This window comes from Bufo gargarizans, chromosome 7 (assembly GCF_014858855.1).
Source record: "Bufo gargarizans isolate SCDJY-AF-19 chromosome 7, ASM1485885v1, whole genome shotgun sequence".
In the NCBI taxonomy this organism is placed as follows: Eukaryota; Metazoa; Chordata; class Amphibia; order Anura; family Bufonidae; genus Bufo; species Bufo gargarizans.
In genome coordinates, this window is record NC_058086.1 from 109,606,137 (window position 1) to 109,627,988 (window position 21,852).

At 44.7% G+C, this 21,852-nt stretch overlaps 1 protein-coding gene across 1 annotated transcript in view; it reads right to left on the reverse strand.

The window, feature by feature from the left end:
* The window catches only part of FAM78B (family with sequence similarity 78 member B), a 149,387-nt gene extending 133,544 nt beyond the window's left edge, over positions 1-15,843 (reverse strand). Inside the window, exon 1 of the mRNA XM_044301872.1 lies at positions 15,068-15,843. Within this exon, the coding sequence (XP_044157807.1) occupies positions 15,068-15,330 (263 nt within the window). The 5' untranslated portion in view covers positions 15,331-15,843. The remainder of the gene's footprint in view (positions 1-15,067) is intronic.
* Positions 15,844-21,852: the final 6,009 nt, after the last annotated feature.

Sequence of the window (21,852 nt, forward strand, 5' to 3'; positions counted from 1 at the left end):
GGTTTGACGATATCGCCTCGGGTCGAAAATTTTGCAGAACTTAATTTGATCCCCATAATAGTAAAGATCAGAGCTAAAATAGGAATTTGGCTGAAACTTCCCCTATCTAGAGCTGATCGAGTTTCACTAGTCAAAATGGTGATATTACCACAATTGCTCTATGTGCTCAGGAATACACCTATTTGGATACAAGACAAACATTTTAAACTTATAGAGAGACTAATTAATGATTTAATATGGGGAAGAAAGCGAGTTCGAATTAAGTTGGAGTATTTGTATAGATCAGTGGAGTGCGGGGGTTTAAATCTCCCCTACTTTAAGGGATATTTTATTGCAGCCCAGCTATTGAGGTGCTATGAATCAGAGCATAGCGCACTACTGGGGAAGTTGGTAAATAGTCATGCCCACAATAATATTTTTTCCTTGTTGGAATCTGGCCTATTGAAGAGCTATGAGCAAGGCTACAGAGAGACTATAAAACTACTCCTTAAGGTGTGGGCTACAACTAGGACATGGTTGAAAGTTAAGGGTTCACTTACATTTACGCCTCTTTGGCATAATTTGTATTTACAAAGGCTGGATGAAATTGCAGCTGACACATTTTGGCAGAAGAATAAAATTTTATATATCTCACAGGTAGTTAAAGATAGAGAAATTAAATCCTATATAGAAATGATACAAAATTTAAAAAATCTTTCATGGTTTAGGTATTTCCAATTGCGTTCTGTGTTATCCAGCTTGGATGATAAGCGGCTGTTAGATATAGATAATGTATCCTTTCTGAATGATTGGGTAGGAGGTACACATTCCAGAATAAAAATTTCAAATATATATAAGTTATTACTTAAAGCACGGTTTAGTGACATACACTCTCCAGGACAAAAAGCGTGGGAGGTGGACTGTCCGAATGTACAAATAGAAGGGTGGGATAATATTTTTGGGAATCTATCTTCACTATCCCAGAACTTTAACCATGTCCTGATACAATTTTATATCTGCCACAGATTATATATTACTCCATTGTGGATGAACAAATGTGGGTTAAGAGACACGTCCAACTGTCCCAAATGTGACACTGTAGGAGCAGACTTTCTCCATATGATATGGACCTGTCCAGAACTTATAAACTACTGGAACGGTATCAATAACTATATTATGTGTAAACTAAAAATTCGAATTCCTTTTGAACCACAAGTATTTATTCTCAATGATCTCTCCAAATTAAAAAATCATAAGTATCAAAAGATTCTTTTGAGTAGAGTATTGATGTTGGCTAGAGTTTTGATCAGCCGCACCTGGTTTGCCCGATCTACTCCAAACAAAAACACATGGATAAATTTAATTGATAAGGTAATGAACTACGAAAAAATTTTATACGGACGGAGGGAAAATGAATATCAATGGACCAGGATATGGGGTGGTTGGAGGTCTGGTTAGCTGAGATCAAGTTGTTTTATATATAAGGGTCCTACTTTGACGCACCACAAACTGGGAGGGAGGGAGGGGAGGGTTTTCTAAATATTCTGAAAAGATGAGTGGAATATACGCACATATAATCACTTGGGTTACTAAGAATTGAGAGACTGTAATACATTTTTTATTGTAAATGTTTTGTAGTTTTCCCAATAAAAAAAAAAAAAAAAAAAAAAAAAAAAAAAGACACACTACAGTGTCATGGGCTGAGCAGCTCCTCCAGAATTGCCACTAATTTTTTTGTTTTTCATTTTCTGTCTTGTTAGATTTGAGTGTGTTTGCCTTTACTTGGCACTCTAGCACTTTTTTGCACCTGGTAACCTCCCTCACATGGTCTGGTGTGGGTGTGGCTCACGGCCTGGCTTCATCCACATTGTACAACCACAGCATTTATGCTGGGCAATTGTGGGGAGCTTGGCTGTGAGCTGAATTATATCATCCCCAGACCGTGTTCACACCATAGTCAGAGTAGTGGTTAGGACCCCTTTCCATGCTGAGAAACCGTGACGTGGTGCATGTGGGCTCCGATATCTCCATGACTGGAACATATTGGCGAAAGTCTCAGCTTTTAATACCTTTACTTATGTCTTGCCAGCATAGTCAGTGTTATATCTGTTTGGTGCATTCTCTCTGTGTGTTCTCTATGATTGCTACATTCTGTGTAGTTTGCTCTTGTGGTGCATGTGGACCGCGTCGATATCCTCCATTGTATGCATATTTTGCTGGGGTTAGTCGATTACTGCGGTCCACATGCGGTCGGGCTGCTCCCCTAACTAAAGACACGCTACAGTGTCATGGGCTGAGCAGCTCCTCCAGAATTGCCACTAATTTTTTTGTTTTTCATTTTCTGTCTTGTTAGATTTGAGTGTGTTTGCCTTTACTTGGCACTCTAGCACTTTTTTGCACCTGGTAACCTCCATCACATAGGTCTGGTGTGGGTGTGGCTCGCGGCCTGGCTTCATCCACATTGTACAACCACAGTATTCATGCTGGGCAATTGTGGGGAGCTTGGCTGTGAGCTGAATTATATCATCCCCAGACCGTGTTCACACCATAGTCAGAGTAGTGGTTAGGACCCCTTGCCATGCTGAGAAACCGTGACGTGGTGCATGTGGGCTCCGATATCTCCATGACTGGAACATATTGGCGAAAGTCTCAGCTTTTAATACCTTTACTTATGTCTTGCCAGCATAGTCAGTGTTATATCTGTTTGGTGCATTCTCTCTGTGTGTTCTGCTAATATTAAGAGTAACCGCCATGTGCAGCACAGACACAGCTATATGGACTCGGAGAGACTCAATAAGGTCCAGGTAGGTTGGCACAGGAATCTGGAGTGCACGGGGTAGGATCCATAGAGCGAAGGTGGTCCCACAGATGCTTAATTGTAGCTTGCAGCGGTTTTGGGAAAGCAACCAAATGAAACAGTATGCATTTTGAAGCACTCCATTCAGCTCAGTTCAGTTTTGTCCCCATGTACAATAAATGGGGACAAAATGGAAACATTTTTCTCCAGTATTGAGATCCTCTGCCAGAGAAACGCATATGTGAAAGGGGCCTAAAAACGCAGATGTGAAAGTAGCCTTTTGCTTGCAGCTTTCACATCACTCTTGGATCTCTTACGTGCTAAATTATGATAGCTGTAAGGGCTCTTTCACACGAGCGGTTGCCGTGCGTGGAACCCACTGCGTGAAAGAACATGACTGATAATGCTCCGTGCCTTTCTGTGATCTTTTTACTACAAAATCATGGTGACAACTTTATCTCACTGTGATTTTGTAGTAAAAAGATCACAGAGAGGCACAGAGCATTATCAATCATGTTAATGCTCAGTATCTCTGCTGTCCGGAATGGGGCTTGGCACTCTTTCACGCGGTGAATTCCATGCACGGCATCCGCTCGTGTGAAAGAGCCCTAGCAATTCCAGAGCATCATTTCTGAGAAATCTACATTGTGCTGATTCTCTATTATTCCTCTTAGAAATGTTTGACTAAAGTAACAATTTGCTGTTATCAATTGGAGGTGCTCTTTGATTGATGGGGGAAATTGATAACATGCACAAATGTCCATGTTACCCCTCCGGCCTAAGGACATGTACAATTAAACAGAAATACACGAGGAACTGTCCTCTCCCTTCAGCCTATTACCACTAGATCTAAGACTAGTAACTTTTTTATTTTTCTGTTGAGCCAGCCGTGTTAGGGCTTGTTTTTTTCTAGGACTGTAGTTTTTATTAATGATGGGGTTCACCATGCAGTATACATAATAGGATAACTTTATTCTGCAGGTTGATATGATTATTACAATACCAAATATATAGTTTTTTCATTTTTTTTCTAATTTTGCATCATAAAATCCCTCTCTAATTAGTTTTTAAAGGTACCATTTTGGAGTACATATGACTTTTATCTATATGGGTATATATGATAACTTTACTCTGCAGGTTGAAATTATTATGGCGATACCAGATTCATATAGTTTATTTGTCTCATGTTTTACTGCTTTTACATCATAAAATCCATTTATTTATTTTTTTTCTGCAGTATTTTGCATCGCCATATACTAACAAACATAACATTATTTTCCGGGGCAACGCAGCTATGTAAAGGCTTTTTTAAATTTTTTTTTTTTTTTTTTGCGGAACAGGGTGTAGTTTTTATTGGTACCATATGACATTTTGATAGTTTTTTTTTTTTTAAATGTAGGAGGTATATATATATGATAACATTATTTGACAGGTTGGTATGAATATGGGGATATCACATTTATATAATTTTTTTTCCATGTTTTAAGACTTTTGCTTAAAAAAATATTTTTTTTATTAAAAATATTTTTTTTCTTTGCATCACCACATCTGAGACTTTTTTTTGTTTTTCTCTTGGGGCAGCTATATGAGGGTTTGTTTTTTACGTGATGGGCTGTAGTTTTTATTGGTACCAATTTTTTGCGTACAGTGGCAGAAACAATCACTTTTTAAATATATATATATTTTTTTTTACAGCATTTACCATGGGGGATAAGCAATGTGATCCCTTTTATAGACTAGGCTGCTATGGACGCGGTCATAATAATTATTAATAGTTTATTTTTTTAACCAATAATAAAGTGCATATGGGAAAAAGCGATTCTTCATTTTTTTAAATTGCATTTTTGTCCCAATTCGGGACTTGAACATAAAGTGGTCCAATCACTGTTACAGCAGATTTATTGTAGTGTATTAAACCTGTCAGTATTACACTGACAATTGGCCTTTGTATGGCCTCTGGTTGCCACAGCAACCATTGGGAGCTTGTTATCGTGTCGCATAAGGCCCGATGGGGAAAAGAGGGAGCACCTTCTCTCTGTAAACCCCTTAGATGCAGTGGTCACTACAGACTGCAACATCTAAGGGGTTAAATAACTCGAATCGGTGCTAGCACCAATCTTGATCGTTGCAGCTGGATATCAGCTGTATGTTACAAGCTGACACTTGCTGCAGATAGCGGTTGCTCAGTTCCTAAGCCGGCACCATCGCTATGCCATAAATGTACAGCATGGCGTGGCGAGATGATAATTGCCATGCTGTACATTTACAGCATGGTGCAGGAAGGCGTGTGGACAATACACTGCATATGAGAGTAGCCTTACTAGAATTCTTTGTTTGTCAGGGAGGAAAGACCCTTCTGGCAGAAGCTTATTCCCTTCTCCCTATGGATAAAAAGTGCACATATTCATAAGGAAGGCTGGGGGAGAACACTAGTTATCTAATACGTATAGGTGGCTTAATACAACATAATTCTCTTTATGGTTTAAGAGATAGCCTAAGGGGCAACAGTATAAGGCCTCTTTCACACGAAAGTGTGCGCTCCGTGGCCGTATTGCGGACCGCATTTGCGGATCCGCAATACAAGGGCACCGTTCCGCATCACGGATGCCGACCCATTCACTTCAATGGGTCTGCAAATCAGGAGATAAGGAATGGAGTGCTTCCGCGGGGTTTCGTCCTGTACTTCCGTTCCGCAAAGAGATAGAACATGTCTTTTTGCAGAATGGCCATTCACTTTAATGGGTCCGCGATTCGCTGCGGCTGCCCCATGGTGGGTGCTCGTGCATTGCGGCCCGCAATTTGCGTTCGTGTGCAAGAGGCCTAAGTATCAGGATCAAGGGTGCCTGGATGCTAGGCACCCAGAATAGTTAAATGGTAGCTAATAAAATAATAGAGATGGGAATACTACTGCAGCAGATGGAGATGGAAGGTGATCTGCTTAAATCCCATTTGCTTCCTGTTCTCTAATGTGTAAATAACTCCTGGGAATACTGGGGAATAAGAATTACTGAACACTACAACATATTTATAGCATAAGCCTGTTAACTATAGTGCTGAGGATATTATAGACCTAAATTACCAGCTGTCAAACCAATGCCCGAGTAAGAAATAGTATATTGTGCCAGTTGTAACAGTGCCTTTAATAACCTCCTGCGCTGACAAGAAGGATGCCCTACACAACGCCATTTTAGTGTCAGGGATACCAAGTGGAATGGTATTACTGATTTCATCTTCCATTATCCCGGCTTATTGCTTTCAGAAAGTACATCATGCTCAATCAATGTGGTATGTTTTGTCAGTTGCATCCAGAGATACATCACAGATACTAATAGATAACCAGAAATATCGCAAATTGTCACTTACGTTATCTTCCGATTACGGGCATACTCTGCCGGAAGGGGGTACCTAAATCCCCTATGTGAATGAAGCAGTGGTATGCATGCGCCCCCCCCCCCCCCCCCCCCCACACACTTCATTCTCTTCTATGGGACGGCAATAACCAAGCAGTCCCATAGAAGTGAATGGAGTGGTGGTCACACACACTACCCCTCCATTTACACAAGGGACCCCCAGTTCTTGTGGAAAGCTGATCAATACTAGTAGGAGAATCCCCCATTAAAGTGGATCTTTCACACCTGCTAAGGCCTTATGCACACGACCGTTGTATGTTTTGCGGTCCGCAAATTGCAGGATCCGCAAAACACTGATGGCGTCTGTGTGCTTGCCATAATTTGCAGAACGGCACGGACAGCCATTGATATAACTGCCTATTCTTGTCCGCATAACGGACAAGAATAAGGCAGGTTATATTTTTTTTGCAGACCACAGAACGGAGCAACGGATGCGGACAGCACACGGAGTGTAGTCTGAATTTTTTACGGTCCCATTGAAGTGAATGGGTCCGTATCCAAGCCGCAAAAACTGTGGCTCGGATGTGGACCAAAACAACGGTCGTGTGCATGAGGCCTAAGGACTTTCTCAGCTCATCTGTATAAAGCCATATTTTCTCTACCGGATCCTGTCATATGGTGAGGAGGGTATCTTTCATTTTACAAATGAGCTTGTAATTATTGACCATTCACACAGGATCTAATGGCGTCTTACCACAAAGCCATGTTTCAGGCGGCTACTCCACCAACCCAGAGGCAATTAGAAATGTCTCCATTATCGCAGCTACTTAAATAGCAGAGTAGAAAATAACAGGAGCATCGGCTTCTTGGCACCAGCATCCCGAGTGACTGCTGCTAAAGATGGTAAGAATGTGATCTCACATAACACATGCTGACCGACGGCTCGGACTGAGAGTCTAGGAATATCCCAGGAAGCTCCTTGTGGTTTATCAGACAGAGGAAGGAATGTACCACAATCCTTCAGGTTCTATACACACATCACACCGTGAAGCGCTGGGGAATACATCATCACAATATAAGTAAGGCTACTTCCACAACTGCGCATTTCATTCAGGTTTTGAGATCCGGCAGAGGATCTAAAACCTGAAGGATTTGTTCCATTTAATACATCCTGATGGCTCAGTTTCGGCCGCATCCAATTGTATTAAATCAAAACGGAACAAACCATGAAAATCATTGTAAGTCAATGGGCGCCTGATACTTTTTTTTCTGTAACAATAAAAGCGGATCAGGCACCATTGACTGATATTGATTTTCATGCCTGATCAGGTTAGTTCAGTTTTGTAACCCAGACACGTGGCGCTGCTTGCAGCGGTTTTGTGTCCGGCCCCAAAACGCAACTGAACTATTGAATTGTGATCAGTTTTGTCCCCATTGGCAAGGAATTGGGACAAAACTGGTCAGGTTAAATCATTTTTTTTTAGATTCTCTGCCAGATCTCAAAACCTGAATTAGGCTACTTTCACACTAATGTTTGAGTTTTCCGTCATAGGGGCTCAATACCGAAAAAAAAAAACAAAAAAAAAAAACGCTTCAGTTTTGTCCCCATTCATTGTCAATGGGGACAAAACTGAACTGAACGGAATGGAATGCTCCAAAATGCATTGCGTTCCATTTAGTTGCGTTCCCATACTGCAGAGCAAACTACAACATATTGACCCCCAATGCAAGTCAACGGGGACAGATATGTTTTCTCTGCCACAATAGAAAACGGATTCATCTTGGCAATGTTAAAGATAATACAACCGGATCCGTTCATAACGGATGCAGATGGTTGTATTATCAGTAACGGAAGATCCAGTAAAAACGCTGGCGTGAAAGTATCCTTTCACACTAGCGGCAGCCATTTCCAGCAGGCTGTGCCGGATCCGTACTAACGCTAGCCCATGTGTCACACCATTCACTAAAATGGGGACAGGTCAGAGGTCCGGCCGCTGCTCGGCCAACATGCTGAGAGGCAGGCGGACAAAAACTGCAGCATGCCGGAACAGCCTATCGGACCCTCCTAACGCTAATGTGAAAGTAGCCTTAAAAACACAGATGTGAATGCAGCCTACGCATTAGGGTCCATTCACACGTCCGTAGTGTATTGCGGATCCGCATTGCACCCAGCCGGCACCCCCCAGAGAACTGCCTATTCTTCTCCACAATTGTTTTTGCGGAGCCGCGGCCTGAACGTTCGGGCCGCACTCCAGAAATGCGGATGTAGAGAGCACAAAGTGTGCTCTCCGCGTGTCTTCCGGCCCCATAGAGAATGAATGAGTACACACCCATTCCCGATATTGCGGAACGGATGCGGACCCATTTGCGGACGTGTGAATGGACCCTTACAGTATTACTATTACACTATATACTAGAAAAGGGTTACACGGCCTCTTCTGGTCCGAGGGCCACACTGTAGCTTGAGGAACTCCCAATGTATAAACAGTATGCAGTAAGCTCCAAGTGGTTGGTGCTAGCCAGCAGAATTTTGCTTTCTCTATGTTGCAGATTTCGAGCATCAAAAAAATATAACAGGGTTGTCCAGGGTATTATTACTGATGGCCTAAGGCAAGATAGACCATCAATATCTAATCGATGGCGCTCTGACACTCCCCACCCGAGCCAAGTAGCTCCGGGCCGGAAGCTGGCACTGGAATTACACAGCTCTGCCCACTGTGCAGTGGATGGTTACTGCAGCTCCCATTGAAGTGAATGGAAGCAGCACTGCAGTAACAGCTCCGTCCACTACACAATGCTATGTACTTCCAGCGTCCCCACTACCGAAAAACAGCAGATCGTCAGGGTCTCGGACCCCTGCAAATGAGAGAAATATTGATGACCAATCCAGCAGATAGGCAATTTAAAAATTCAGAAATACCCCTTCTAAAGTTTCAACCCCTATGAATATAAATTTTAGGAAATTTATCAACTCAAACAAAAAATGACATACTGACTAAATGTGGACATTCACATTAAACCACAGAGCCCAGCGTACAGATCACTCCAATTACTATTCACACTGCTGTAAAATGAATTTAGACTTTGTGCCCAACAATGTAGACGTCATTTGTCCCCAATTCCCTTCTCGTCTACACCAATTAATAGGAATATAACAAATGGATTCCTTTCCATCTTTTACTTTTATTATACCAGTTGCCAAGAACCGTTCCTTTATAATCCTTGAGTGGCTCTGATTAACTCATTAATACCATGTCTGAATCTAGTGAATAACAGGGTCCTAATAAATGGCGTGAGAATGACTTTGAATGACTTTCAGTGGATTGTGCCGTCATTTGTAATGTATATGAACGTGATGCAGTGTAATAGGACAGATCACATTTAGGCTAGTTTCACACTAGCGGCAGGGGACTCCGGCAGGCTGTTCCGGCGGCTGAACAGTCTGTCGGATCTGTCCTGCCACTAGTTCACGTGTGCCCCCGGACTGCCACTCCGTCCCCATTCACTATAATGGGGACGGAGTTCCGGCGGCAGTACAGCAGCGCACGGCGAGAGGCAGCCGGACTAAAAGTACTGCATGCATTCCGCCCCCGCCACCATTATAGTCAATAGGGATGGAGCGGCAGTCCGGGAGCACACGCGGACTAGCGGCAGGACGGATCCGAAAGGCTGTTCACCCGATGGAACAGCCTGCCGGAGTCCCCTGCCGCTAGTGTGAAAGTACCCTAAGCGCTGATAACTCCATGTACTAATCACATAACAGCATCCAAACAGCTAGATTTTTGGTGTTACCTTTGTACACACCTTTATAGATCTCAATATGTATGCCCTGGATTAGCAGGACATTAAAGGGAACCTGTCGCCGGGATTTTATGTATAGAGCTGAGAACGTGGGTTGCTAGATTGCCGCTAGCACATCCACAATACCCAGTCCCCATAGCTCTGAGTGCTTTTATTGTGTAAAAAAAACTATTTGATACATATGCAAATTAACCTGAGATGAGTCCTGTCCCTGACTCATCTCACCTACAGGACTCATCTCAGGTTAATTTGCATATGTATCAAATTGTTGTTGTTTTTTTTACACAATAAAAGCACACAGAGCTATGGGGACTGGGTATTGCGGATGTGCTAGCGGTCATCTAGCAACCCATGTCCTCAGCTCTATACACAAAATCCCGGTGACAGGTTCCCTTTAAAGGGGCGTTCTCATCTTTAAAGAGGACCTGCCACCACTCCTGTCATGCCTGTTTTAATAGCTGCATGCATTCCCCATATAATAACAATTCTGGAGCCTCTGTTCTTATGGCTCTATGTTGTGCCATTCCTTTATTATTAATACTAGAAGTTATGAATGAATTGCCAGCAGTCTGCAGTATGGGTACAGAGCGGTGTTACCAGTTGGGGGTGTATACCTGCACAGACTCACTTTATTCAATCAGTGCTGAATGAATTGCCAGCAGTCTGCAGTATTGGTACAGAGGGGTGTTACCAGTTGGGGGTGTATACCTGCACAGACTCACTTTATTCAATCAGTGCTGAATGAATTGCCAGCAGTCTGCAGTATAGGTACAGAGGGGTGTTACCAGTTGGGGGTGTATACCTGCACAGACTCACTTTATTCAATCAGTGCTGCCGTTTTCAGACTGTGCAGGGACACACGCTAAACTGGTTACTACCCCTCTGTATCCATACTGCAGACTGCTAGCAATTCATTCATAAATTCTAGTAGAAATAATACAGGAATGGCGCAACATAGAGCCATAAGAACAGAGGCTCCAGAATGTATTACATGGGGAATGCAGGAAGCTATTAAAACAGGCATGTCAGGAGTGGTGGCAGGTCCTCTTTAAAGAGGACCTGCTTCTGCTTCGACAGTAGCAACTGTTCATTCACTGCTACATGGAGGTGCAGTGGCACGTGAATAGTCTCCTCTCCAGTAGCGGAAACATAGCCTCTGTGCTTGGGCCGCTACTTGGAACAGTGTGCAGGCACGAGATTGCCAGGGTCCAACCCTGTCAATCACCAGGCAAGTGAAAGCCTCTTCACCTGTGGAGACAGCTTTTCATAACTGAAGAACTAATGGATTTGCTCATCCCTACTGATCCCGCCTTACAATTCACTAGTTCTGTCAAGACGGCACATTCATAGTATCTCCTCAGGATATGTCTGTGCTTCTCATTCTCTATACGTGTAACGGAAAGAGTCATGCGCACCTTTCCTGTGCATGTGTCCTGAATGTTTAAGATGGAATACCCCTTTACGTGAAAATCCTTATATATTTAAGCAATAATCTATATTTCTGCCTATGTCAGAGTCAAACCCTAGAAAAGAGTAATCTGCATACAGAAGCAATTGATGGAGGTGGCATTTTCAGTACTGTGCTTTTACAAAGTCAATTTTGGTAACATTGGCCGGCATGTCACAAGACAAATTGAGATCTCCAGCGCATACTCAACATTTTATTAATATAGAAGTCACCTGCTTGTGCTGCCTGCTGGAGAAGGACATTCTAGCAGTGTGGCACATTCCAAACCCATTCTGTGCATTCCTCCACCACCATAAGGAATGCAGTATTCACACCTGCCATCCTGCAGTACCACCGAAGGAATCATTTTAAGTGATGACACCCGGCCAAACATCACTGGTATCGGCTGACTGGCAGCTAGAGTTCTCGGACTTATTCATGGGCCATCAGGTCCAAGTGAAATGATGCTGAAGCAATACTGAGTGCAGTACGGAGGAAGGTAAACTGAGTCAGAGAAAACCCTAAAGGCAAAGGACCTTGCAGGTATCTGGAGCTCATCTGTGAGTTTATAGTACAAACCAAAAGGAATGAGCTGAGATTATATTAACAGGAACCAATATATACATATATATGGCATGGCTCCAAGCTGTAGCATGTGTAAGACCATGACGTCACCATATGTATGGCGTGATCCCAAGCTGTGGCATGTGTAAGACCAAGACGTCACCATATATATGGCGTGGTGTCAAGCTGTGGCATGTATAAGACCATGACGTCACCATATATATGGTGTGGCCCCAAGCTGTAGCATGTATAAGACCACGACGTCACCATATATATGGCGTGGCTCCAAGCTGTAGCATGTGTAAAACCATGATGTCACCATATATATGGCGTGATCCCAAGCTGTGGCATGTGTAAGACCAAGACGTCACCATATATATGGCGTGGTGTCAAGCTGTGGCATGTATAAGACCATGACGTCACCATATATATGGTGTGGCCCCAAGCTGTAGCATGTATAAGACCACGACGTCACCATATATATGGCGTAGCCCCAAGATGTGACATGTATAAGACCAAGACGTCACCATATATATGGCGTGATCCCAAGCTGTAGCATGTATAAGACCATGACGTCACCATATATATGGCGTGGCCCCAAGCTGTGGCATGTGTAAAACCATGACGTCACCATATATATGGTGTGGCCCCAAGCTGTGGCATGTGTAAGACCATGACGTCACCATATGTATGGCGTGATCCCAAGCTGTGGCATGTGTAAGACCAAGATGTCACCATATATATGGCGTGATCCCAAGCTGTGGCATGTGTAAGACCAAGACGTCACCATATATATGGCGTGGCTCCAAGCTGTAGCATGTATAAGACCATTACGTCACCACATATATGGCGTGGCCCCAAGCTGTAGCATGTATAAGACCACGACGTCACCATATATATGGCGTGATCCCAAGCTGTGGCATGTGTAAGACCAAGACGTCACCATATACATGGCGTGGTGCCAAGCTGTAGCATGTATAAGACAAAGACGTCACCATATATATGGCGTGGTGCCCAGCTGTAGCATGGATAAGACCATGACATCACCATATATATGGTGTGGCCCCAAGCTGTAGCATGTATAAGACCACGACGTCACCATATATATGGCGTGGCCCCAAGATGTGACATGTATAAGACCAAGACGTCACCATATATATGGTGTGGCCCCAAGCTGTAGCATGTATAAGACCATGATGTCACCATATATATGGTGTGGCCCCAAGCTGTAGCATGTATAAGACCACGACGTCACCATATATATGGCGTGGCCCCAAGATGTGACATGTATAAGACCAAGACGTCACCATATATATGGTGTGGCCCCAAGCTGTAGCATGTATAAGACCATGATGTCACCATATATATGGTGTGGCCCCAAGCTGTAGCATGTATAAGACCACGACGTCACCATATATATGGCGTGGCCCCAAGATGTGACATGTATAAGACCAAGACGTCACCACATATATGGCATGGTGCCAAGCTGTAGCATGTATAAGACCATGATGTCACCATATATATGGTGTGGCCCCAAGCTGTGAAAACTGTTTTCACCTAAAGAAGGGGAATTGTTCCCCAAAACACGTTATGAAGTGATTCTGCAATAAAAACATTTGAAGATTACTACTACCCCTAACTGGTCGGTTCGTTTGCCCCGAAGGCTGGTTGTTCCTGTATCTGCATAATAATTCTTCGTGAGGTCCCAGGCACACCCATTTAAGGAGATTTTCATCCGTGGCTGCACATCAACCGCTTTCTGGGGACTGGGTGTTGTGCCTATTATTCGCACAACCCTTTCAGGTGAGCCTCCAATTGGAGTACTTTCTCTAATTACGCATACGTTTTTACCCTATGGTGCTCCTTTTCTTTGTTTATTTAGTAAACATCGCCTGAGAACGTGATGCATAAGACCATGACGGCAATATACAGAAAGTATGATCATCACAGACTGCGTTCATTGAGGTGAATAGGGCTGAGCTGCAGTACCGTGGCACGGCCATGACACTTTGAACTGAGCTTTCTCTTCCATTCAGTGCCTAAGGCTGGGTTCAGACCTGAGCGTTTTACAGCGCGTTACTACGCGCTGTAAAACGCCCGACGCCCAAAGAAGTACATGAGCTTCTTTGAGGCGTCTTGTCGCGCGTTCCCGTACATAGACTTCAGCGGGAACGCGCGACAATGGGCGTTCGCTTGTCTCTGTATGCGCGATTGCAAACGCCCGTACAATCGCGCATACAGAGCGCTCCATCGCGAACGCTCAGGTCTGAACCCAGCGTAATGGTAGCTCCTGAGGCTGCAGGGAACAGCTGATTGTGGGGGGTAGGTCATCATTATCAGGAGAATCCAGACCCTTATAGTCATTAACAAGGAATTGAATCTCCATGCTAGTAAGAAAGATATACGGTAGGAAAGCACACCCTGAGGAAGGTCCTCACTGGAGGCGACTCCTGCTACCAGTGCCATCGGCTGCTTCAGGCAGAGATGTACCGGAACAAGCGCTTAGTACCACGGACGGCCATCAACAGCACTGATATCCTGTCAGTGTAGGCGGCCCTGCTCGCCTTGTAAATGGAGCGAGGATGACATGGCATTAAGCGACTGTCCCTAACTTTCCTGACACCTACCACTGTATGTAGGTGAACCTTACCGCTGACATTCACCTGTCCAGATGGCATTTACTGCCATCCCACTACCATTCTGTCACGTGGGCAAGTTGCTGGCTTCCAATGTAACTGCTGGTTCCTGGCATCAGATGATGACGCCAGCTATGTAGTAAGGCGAGACACAAGCATTGCCAGCCTGATGGTCCGACATCAGGGCACGGGCAGAATGAAAAGTACAACCAGGGCCCGACTGTGACATCTTGACCTGTCACTGAGACACAGTAAAGTACAAAGTTACAGAGATTTCCAATGCATTACCCAGTGCCACCCTCTGCTGGGGCCATGCCCACATCCAGGTGGCATTACTGGGTAATGTACCCAAACACTTCAGAGTTCATATAAGATTTCCAGAATTTTGGACAAAAGTTGGACGCCTCCTCCATCATAAGAATATGAAGTACATAGCCTTGGGCATGATACCCTGCCCCAAGATACACTCCAGTGGCATATGCCATCCACTTACATGCCCAGGTCGCTGTAGATGTTGAAGAACTCCATTTGGTTGCAGGCTTGGATCCATCCCACCACCCAGGTCTCATTCCTAGGCATGGGCGGCATGACCACCCGGGCCGAAGCTTTGAAGTAGGGGGTCTTATACCTTAAGACAATGGGCGAGTTCTCCTCTATGGAGGTCGGGCACTGGTCTATGGTGGCACACACGTCATACACGGTGATGTTCTCCCTCCTGATGCGGGACTTACAGGTGAGGCTTTGCAGACAGCCCATGATCGCCGCTTCGCCCGGGGGCAGGAGGGCAGAGGCATCAATCCCACGGAATAGGGCAATCGCCGCGCTGGAAAACAATGGGGGAAGCGGCGTCTCTTGCAGGCGCTGTGGCCCGTGTCATGTGTGGCGATCCGTACATGCAGCGGCAGCGAGGATGATGAGGAGTAGTCCTGGGAGGCTTGTGAGTGCAGATGGTAATATTATCCAGCCGCACACTGATGGATGGATGCCCCCCTCCCCGCCCCTCCTACTCCCTACCATGCTGTTCTCCGGTGCCACCTGCCTCTCCTTCCCAACCTGTGACCCCCTCCCCAGGCCGCTCCTAGCCTGCCCCCCTGTGCTCTTCTGGGGCCACCAGCACTTGTCATGTCCCAGGTGACAGGAGCCCCGGGACTGGAGAGCCGCATGCCGCCGGGTGCGGGCGATGGTGACTGCAGCGCATCCCCTCAGCGGCGGCCGTGCGCTCCCCCTTGTGTCATGCCGGGTCCTGATCCCCTGGCTGCACCGGGGAGATTGTCCCTTCTCGGCCGCGGTAAGATTAAGGTGTAATCCCCGCCGCTGTCACATGCAGGTGGTGGAGGAGGGGAGGGCGCAGGTCCAGCCCGTGACATGGGGCCATTAGAGGCTCCTCCTGAGCCGTCTTATCTCGCAATATGGGGAATGTCGGCCATTAATGCAGGGACATCCACCATGGGAGAAGCCATAGCGTGTCCTTAGTAGTGTGGCGGTGGTCTCATGGCGTCCTCATCATGCCCATGCTGCAGAATTGTGCATAAAGGGGTTTCCGGCCTAACATACCATTGTGGTAACCTGTGCTCAATGGAAGAAGAACTAGTGTCCCTCTTTTGGGGGGACAGTCCCTCTGTTTGACCCAAGTCCCTCTCTCCCTCTTTGATCCTTAAATGTCCCTCTTTTTGACCTGGGGAATTAATGCATAAATGTGCAATAATATATTTTCTAAATTGCTCCTTACTAAACTACCTGTATGGTTTCTATCTGTATATTGGACCATAACTTCATTATTTGGTGCAATTTGGACCTTGAAATATAAATAATTCCATTTGTATGCTAATATTTAAATGGGTATTGGTGTGCAATAAAAAATGCCCCAGGGGCTCCACATGCTCTAAAAACAGTAAAGGAACTTGCACTCACCTGACCGATCCCGGCTACTGCAGTTGTGTCATTAATGCTTTGGGTGGAGTCAGGGGAGTGGCCTAGACTAGTATGAAAAAAATTGCCGCGCCGCACATGTTGTCCCTCTTTGCAATTTTCAAAAGTTGGGAGGCATGCAGTTCCCAGTGCCGTGCGCTGCCCCATCACTGCCCTTCTGGCTGGTCTAGCAGTGAGGTGCCATTCTAGCACCTGTGACTGCAGTAATGTGGCTCAGGAACAACCGTTTTTTTTTATTTTTATTCGGCATGTGGCTCTCAGTATTACAAATGCCCCCATTAGTGCCTCCCAGTAATATTAATGCCCCATTAGTGTCCCCCAGAATAAAAAATACACCCAATTAGTGCCCCCAGAATTAATAATGCCCCCGTTAGTGTCCCCCAGAAATAATAGTGTCCCTATTAGTGCCCCCAAGAATTAAAAATGCCCCCATTAGTGCCCTTCAGTAATATTAATGCTCTAATTAGTGCCCCTCAGAATTAATAATCAGTGATGGTCAGTTCGCTGTGTTCGCCAGCCGGGAGCCGATCTGAAATCAAATGCAGTCACTGGGAGCAGGCAGTTCCGAGAACAGCAGCTGGGGGCCTTCATCGGGCTGTTCTCGGAACTGCCTGCTCCCGGTGACTGCATTTGATTTCAGACCGGCTCCCGACACAGGTAAGGGCTTACCTGTGCATCGCCAGACGGGTGAGTCTACCTTACTAAAGATGGCAGCCCCCATGTGTTCGCTGGCGACCACTGCGAACTGACCATCACTGTTAATAATACCCCCATTAGTGCCCTCCACAATTAATAGTGTCCCCATTAGAGCCCCCAGTAATATAAAAGCCCTCATTAGTGCCCCAGTAATAGTAATTAGTGCCCCCAGAATTAATAATGTCCCCATTAGTGCCCCCAGAAATAGTAATGCCTCCATTAGTGCTCCCCAGTAATAATAATGCACCCAGTAATAGTAATGCCCCCATTAGTGTCCTCAATATTAATAATGCCACCTTCTGCTGCTTGTGTCAAAAAAACAACTCACCTCATCCATTTTCTCGCACTGCGGGGAACACTTGCTACTGACTGGAAACTCAGGACAGCGAGTTTTCACAGCGGCGCCATCAAATGGAGGAGGTGAGTTCTCTTTATTTTTTTTTTATTTTTTTTACTTCTTAACACAAGTGAGGAAGGGGGCAGGAGATAAAAACAGGCTGTACTAATGAGAGCTCTACAGTGGAAGTGCTCATTAGTTACAGCAGCGGTCCCCAACCGCCACGGCCCAGGACCGGGCCCTGGAAGATTGTTTGCATTTATATTTTAAGTGCGGCTGCGCTGTGCTTCATAACCTGTCATAATCCTGCGAGACCCGTGACCTCCAGCGGCGGGTCTCGTGGGATCACTGCTGAAATGATGCGGCGGGGGGGGGCGAGATGATCAGTGGCACTAATCTCTTAATTCAGAAAGAAGGGGCAAAAATATATAGAGGGGCAAAAAATGAAATATATAGAGAGTGGGAGCAAAATGAAATATAGGTAGAGAGTGGGCCTCTGACAAAGCTTTGGCAATAATAACAAGGTTAGTATTGGCAAGGTTTTGTCAGTGGCCCCTTTCTCACTATATTTCATTTTGCCAAAACGCTATATACATTTTTTGCCCCTCTATATATTTCATTTTTCATAATAACTGGCACTTATGTCTAAATTCAGAAAGGGGGGGCCACGCCGGCCATATGAGGGAAGGGGCAGCAAATAATTAGGGGGCAAAAAGAAATATAGTGAGAAAGGGGGCCACTGACAAAACAACAATAATAACCATGTGCACCGCCGTGCCACGACGGCCACATCCACTGCCACCAATGAAAATGCTTGAAAAGGGCTAGTGAGACAGATTGGTTAGGTCTCACTGCCCCACCAATGGAAATAAACATGTTGGCCCGAGGGGGGAGGGGGGTTGTCGGCATCCAGTTTCAGCTAATATCTGAGGGAGTGAGCGTGAGAATGACCTGCAGTTCCTCTTCCATGTCACCTTGAAAATATCGGCAGTGCAGCAGAGACCAGTGACCACTAGATCCTAGTCAGTTCTGAGTCACATTTAAATAATAAATGTAATAGTTATCTATTTTAACCACCTCAGCCCCCCCTAGCTTAAACACCCCAGACCACTTTTTACAATTCTGCACTACACTACTTTCACCGTTTATTGCTCGTCATGCAACTTGCCACCCAAATGAATTTTGCCTCCTTTTCTTCTCACTAATAGAGCTTTCATTTGGTGGTATTTCATTGCTGCTGAAATTTTTACTTTTTTTGTTATTAATCGAAATTTACCAAAATTTTTGCCCAAAAATGACATTTTTCACTTTCAGTTGTAAAATCTTTCAAAAAAATAACTACATTTCTATATACATTTTTCTCTAAATTTATTGTGACAAAAAATAAAAACTTCCATGAACTCACTATGCCCATCACAAAATACCTTGGGGTGTCTTCTTTCCAAAATGGGGTCACTTGTGGGGTAGTTATACTGCACTGGCATTTTAGGGGCCCTAATGCGTGAGAAGTAGTTTGAAATCAAAATGTGTAAACAATGCCCTGTGAAATCCTAAAGGTGCTCTTTGGAATGTGGGCCCTTTTGCCCACCTAGGCTGCAAAAAAGTGTCACACATGTGGTATCGCCATATTCAGGAGAAGTTGGGCAATGTGTTTTGGGGTGTCTTTTTACAGATACCCATGCTGGGTGAGAGAAATATCTCTCTAAATGACAACTTTTCCCATTTGTTTATACAAAGTTAGGCATTTGACAGAGATATTTATCTCACCCAGCATGGGTATATGTAAAATGACACCCCAAAACACATTGCCCAACTTCTCCTGAGTATGGAGATACCCCATGTGTGACACTTTTTTGCAGCCTAGGTGGGCAAAGGTGCCCACATTCCAAAGAGCACCTTTAGGATTTCACAGGGCATTTTTTACACATTTTGATTTCAAACTACTTCTCACGCTTTAGGGCCCCTAAAATGCCAGGGAAGTATAACTACCCCACAAGTGACCCCATTTTGGAAAGAATACACCCCAAGGTATTTCGTGATGGGCATAGTGAGTTCATGGAAGTTTTTATTTTTTGTCACAAGTTAGTGGAATATGAGACTTTGTAAGAAAAAAAATCATCATTTTCCGCTAACTTATGGCAAAAAAAAAAATTCTAGGAACTCGCCATGCCCCTCACGGAGTACCTTGGGGTGTCTTCTTTCCAAAATGGGGTCACTTGTGGGGTAGTTATACTGCCCTGGCATTTTAGGGGCCCTAATGCGTGAGAAGTAGTTTGAAGTCCAAATGTGTTAAAAATGCCCTGTGAAATCCTAAAGGTGCTCTTTAGAATGTGGGCCCCTTTGCCCACCTAGGCTGCAAAAAAGTGTCACACATGTGGTATTGCTGTACTCAGAAGAAGTAGGGCAATGTGTTTTGGGGTGTCTTTTTACATATACCCATGCTGGGTGAGAGAAATATCTCTCTAAAAGTCAACTTTTCCCATTTTTATATACAAAGTTGTCATTTGACACAGATATTTATCTCACCCAGCATGGGTATATGTAAAAAGACACCCCAAAACACATTGCCCAACTTCTCCTGAGTACGGCGATACCACATGTGTGACACTTTTTTGCAGCCTAGATGCGCAAAGGGGCCCAAATTCCTTTTAGGAGGGCATTTTTAGGCATTTGGATTCCAGACTTCTTCTCACGCTTTAGGGCCCCTAAAATGCCAGGGCAGTAAAAAATACCCTACATGTGACCCCATTTTGGAAAGAAGACACCGCAATGTATTTCGTGTTGGGCATAGTGAGTTCATGGAAGTTTTTATTTTTTGTCACAAGTTAGTGGAATATGAGACTTTGTAAGAAAAAAATAAAAATCATTTTCCGCTAACTTGGGACAAAAAATAAAAACTTCATTTAACTCACTATGCCCATCAGTGAATACCTTACGGTGTCTTCTTTCCAAAATGGGGTAATTTGTGGGGTGTTTGTACTGTCCTGGCATTTGAGGGTCTCCGCAATCATTACTTGTATGGCCAGCATTAGGCGTTTCTGCTATTCTCCTTATATTGAGCATACGGGTAATGAGATTATTCTTTTTCCGTTCAGCCTCTGGGCTGAAAGAAAAACTGAACGGCACAGATTTCTTCATTCGCATCAATCAATGTGGATGAAAAAATCTCTGCCAAAAAAAAAAAGGGGTCTGCCAGGATATAGGAGCTCCGCCCAACATCCATACCCACTTAGCTCGTATGCCCTGGCAAACCCAATTTCTCCATTCACATCAATCGATGTATATGAAAAACCATTGCCAGGTTTTTTTATTGTTTTTTTTTTATATACAAAGTGTTTGCCAAAGCATATGAACACCACCGCCCCCTCACCTTATAAGCCTCGGCAAACATATATTTTTTACTGCAGAGGAGAAATCTCGTCGTCTTGCAGCGCCGCATACACCGACTTTTGTGTAATCTGAGTGCTGCAGCTGGTTCATCGGTTGGTCCACCTAGAAGGTAAAAAAACAAAACAAAAAAGAACCTTTATATAGGACAAACCTCTCCTTCCCCATGGGACAATGTGCAAAGCGCAAATCGCCCAGAGATGTGGCGAAGTACATTATGCACTTTGTCCCAGGTGAAAGGAGAGGTTTGCAGCAGCTCAGTGTGAAAGGGCCCTAATAGCCCTGTGTGCCTGTCCTGTGAAATGCAATCCCTATGCTAAGTGTACCTGCGTGTGGTACTTCCGGAAACACTCCCCTAAGCATAGGGCAGGGTAGTCAGGGCAGTCAGGACAGAAATAGCGGGTGTCACGCCTTATTCCACTCCTGCTACAGACACAACATTTTTTTTGGGGTGGCGGTCAGTTTGAGGTACCAGCAATGACACTGGGGAAATGTCGCTCGTGTAGACGGCTCACTACAGTGGTGGATGGGGCCACGGAACCTCCTGGATACAGGAGGTTCTCGATGATCTCTTCCTGAAATTTGAGAAAGGATCCTGTTCTCCCAGCCTTACTGTAGAGAACAAAACTATTGTAAATAGCCAATTGAATTAGGTCTTCAGACACCTTCTTATGCCAGCGTCTGGTCCTGCGGGAAAGTAAATAAGGAGCCAACATCTGGTCATTGAAGTCCACCCCTCCCAAGCGAATTATAGTCGTGGACACAGAGGGGCTTTTCAATGACACTGGTTGCTCGTTCAATTTTGATTTTCGTGTCTGCGTGAATGGAGGAGAGCATGTAAACGTCACGCTTGTCTCTCCATTTCACCGCGAGCAGTTCTTGGTTACACAAGGCAGCCCTCTTGGTTACACAAGGCAGCCCTCTCCTCC